Genomic DNA, 3,508 nt, shown 5'->3' with positions numbered 1-3,508 from the left:
TTCCTATTTGGAACCAGTCTGTTGTTCCATCTCCAGTTCTAATTGTTGTTTCTGACCTGCATACAGGTTTCTCAAGAGTACCAAGATGAGTACTGCAACAGAATTCAGCCAGAAAAGGATACTTTGTGATTGTAGGGGGATATAATTGAATATAAGAAATTGGGTACCAAAGCTACTTAGGAACACAGCAAGTAAAGGGAGGCATTGTGCTAGTAACTGGTTAATAGCCATAAAATACCAATTAAAGATGGTGATTTCATTCATGGAGCCAAAGAGTAAAAAGAAGAGATTGAGATACTTGAATCTAGAGAACTGTAGGACTGGCTCCATGGATCTCAAAAATAAGACTCAAAGCTCTTCCTGCAGGTACTCCTAGGCTAGTGCAAAGAATTTGAGACATTGGTAGAAAGATCAAAGATCTGGGGCTCAGTCCTAGCCAGCTCTGCTAGCTTGTTTTAGACCCATAGTGAGGTTGGTCTGGATTGAATTTTGTTTTGTTTTATTTTCCCTTTATTTTGGATTGAATTTTTTAAAAGGATATTGAAATGAAGTATAATTGCCACTGTAAAATCTGTTATTGAGATAAGACTGACATACAGGAAGCAGATCACCCAGATTTCCAAGTCCCTGGCATTCACCCTACCACAGATCTGAGGGCTGATACTGCAGAAATGTGGTTACTATAATGCAGAATACAAAATGGGAAGCAGCTTAGGAGCTGAAAAGCAGTAACTTAAAAACTGGTAAACCATCCATGTGTCATGCCTTTTTCTAGAAAATATACAGAAATAAATCTCAAGAAAAATAAAATTTCTAATTGTTTAAAATAAAGGAGAATAAGTAGGAACATTATAGGAGTTACGTTTTTTAATGCATATCTATTCAGATACATTTTTTGGGTAGTAATTGTTTTTATTTCCCACGTTGACTTGGAGTTTTTTGCTTCGGATTTTCCTCTTGAGGCTGATTTTTCCCCTTTTTTCCCTTAGGCTTTTTCCTCATACAAAGCAACAGAAGACAACATAATAAAATTAACAATGAAATAAATAATGCTATTGCCACGTAAATCTTGGGTATTTTCTTTCTCTTAGGTGGTGGGCCACTGTCAACACTACCTCCATCGCCTCGTTTTACGCAGTTAGGAGGGTCCCACTTATAGTTGCAGTGGCAGTGATGTTTATTGTTGCAGATCCCCCTCAAGTTACAGAACGTAGGTGAACAATTACTATCCAAGCGAGAGATATGGACACACTTCCTTCCAATGCAGACATGTTCTGGGCCACACTCTGTGCCATCTCTCACTTCACCAATATCAGGTATGCCCATCCCAAAATGGTAGTCTGTACCCCAGCAGGTGGCATTGTTAAAGCGAGTTCCATGCATTGTAGAATGCTCTGTCAGAAGAGGAATTTCTGCCACATTATCACACTGAATTCTTCCACAGAAGATGTCCGACATATTGCATTTTAGATAGGAAGGGCCTTGGGTTCCACAATTACCGAAACGGTCACCTTGAGTGTTTATTTGTCTGTAGCAGCTGTCGTTTGCATTCTTTGCTGTTTGGCCAAAAATCTGCCTACAGTGTGCATTGCGATCATTACATCTCTTTTCATAGCAGTAAGAAATGTCATTACAGGGAATTCCATCCTCTACATATACATCATCTGGGCACATATGGGATGATCCATTGCACCACTCTGGAAGATCACATTCATTGACCTCCTTTCTACACATTTCTCCTGATGGCAAGAACTTACAGTCCTTGCAACAAAGCCCGAAAGCACAAACAGACCCAAAACTCAGACTGCAGTTTGTCAGACAACAGGCATCTCTTGAACACTGCTGAAAAGATCCGCAGTCACACTCTTCTCCTTCTTCAACAACACCATTTCCACAGCGCTTTCTTGAAAATATGTCCTTTGTGTATATAGTGTACCGCAAACATTTTGCCTTCTGTACACCATATCCCCAAAAAAAAGAATAACTACAGTTGCTAAACTTCGCTATTGGTGGGTTGTCATGACGCATTATACATCTATTGTAACCTGCTGAACACACACACAATATAGTATCATGAGTCATTCCCAAATTATGACCTAAATGATGAGCCACTGCAATTCCAATAATGGCCAAGGTTTTGTTTGCAAAAGTAACAGCTGCGCAACTGAAGTGTGGTCTGCACATTCCTGCGATAAAGCCTATACCACTTAGTCCTCTTAATGTCTTCTGCATAAAAATATGTGTAGTGTCATGTTCTATGCGAGCATCAATGTTATTAGCCTTCCAGACGCAAAAATCTCTCAGAGCTCTCTGAACAGCATCTATTTCAACAAGGTTTCTTTGAGTCCAGAACTCCAAACCAATTAGTAACACCTTCATACCAAATACCTGATAAATGGAATCCACTATATTTACAATAGCAAATAAATCTTCCTTCACCTTTGAGACATTCTTTTTAAAATAATTATATAGAGTATAGTCCACCACCACTGCCATTTCAACAAAGAATGAATGGATCCACCAGCCTTCAAAATGACTTTGTTTCAGAGTAAAATTACCAGTCTCTTGAAACTCAAAATGCTCTACAGTTTCCTCTTGCACAAAACCAGATTTCACAGTTGGGAATCGGGTCTCTTCACTCTCCATTTTATACACCAGGTGTTCAAATTTGGTAGAAAAAATCATGGGCTTAATTTCATAAACAACATTATTTATCTGTAATAATCCTCGAAAGCCACCAAGACAGGTACTGAGAGCAACAAGGGATCCTGGGTCCCCCTCCACATAACCATGATAGTAGCAGTCGTTCTGGACAAAAGGTTGGTCCTTCAGGAGAGCACCCTCTTCTGAGTAGGTGAACACTGGGAGGTGTCTGGACAGCAAATGTTTCTTGACCTTCATGTGGAAAACGTGTCTCTGACCCCCTAAATGCAGGCTGTAAGAGAGCCGACCTGGAGGCTTCATGCCTCTGCTAGTGCCAGTTATCTTCAAAGGAATGACCACTTCTGGGGGACTGTGATATTGGAAATTCTCAGCCTGAGTGTGTCCTGTAAAAAACAGAAACACTCCAAGGCAGTGTAGCAGGGGTACGATCCTCATATACAACAGAGATTTGATCACAGTCATTATGAAGCTACCATTATTGGTTCAGAGAGGAAGGAAGGCAGGGCTGGGAGTCACAGTTGGTCTGGCTCCTTATTCTGAACTGCAGAACTAATCATTAAGTCTTTGTCTTCTGGAAGAGTGGAATCATTAGAACATCGGCACTATAAGTAAAACAAAATACAACATATGGATGGGGATGGTTAGAAAAGGGCCTGAAAGAGAGAAAAGGAAACACATACAATAAAAGTGATTACTGTTTTCATCACAGAATGACTCTAGAAACTGCACAGAATTTGTTTTTAAATATTCATAAGGCAGAGAGGCACTGGGGGAGTCTATAAGACTGAAAACTGGCCATAGATTTATAGTTATTGAACTTGGATGATGGGCGATTAAGGATCCA

General features: G+C 40.0%; 1 protein-coding gene across 1 annotated transcript; it reads right to left on the bottom strand.

The window, feature by feature from the left end:
* Window positions 1-912: 912 nt before the first annotated feature.
* On the bottom strand, window positions 913-3,126 carry LOC128052658 (disintegrin and metalloproteinase domain-containing protein 29-like). Its single transcript, XM_052645232.1, has one exon. The coding sequence runs from the start codon at window positions 3,124-3,126 to the stop codon at window positions 913-915; it is 2,214 nt and encodes a 737-aa protein (XP_052501192.1).
* Between the last annotated feature and the right edge of the window lie 382 nt (window positions 3,127-3,508).

This window comes from Budorcas taxicolor, chromosome 8 (genome assembly GCF_023091745.1).
Source record: "Budorcas taxicolor isolate Tak-1 chromosome 8, Takin1.1, whole genome shotgun sequence".
NCBI lineage: Eukaryota > Metazoa > Chordata > Mammalia > Artiodactyla > Bovidae > Budorcas > Budorcas taxicolor.
The sequence above is the reverse complement of the archived record's forward strand: the minus strand, read 5'-3'. Positions and strand labels throughout refer to the sequence as shown.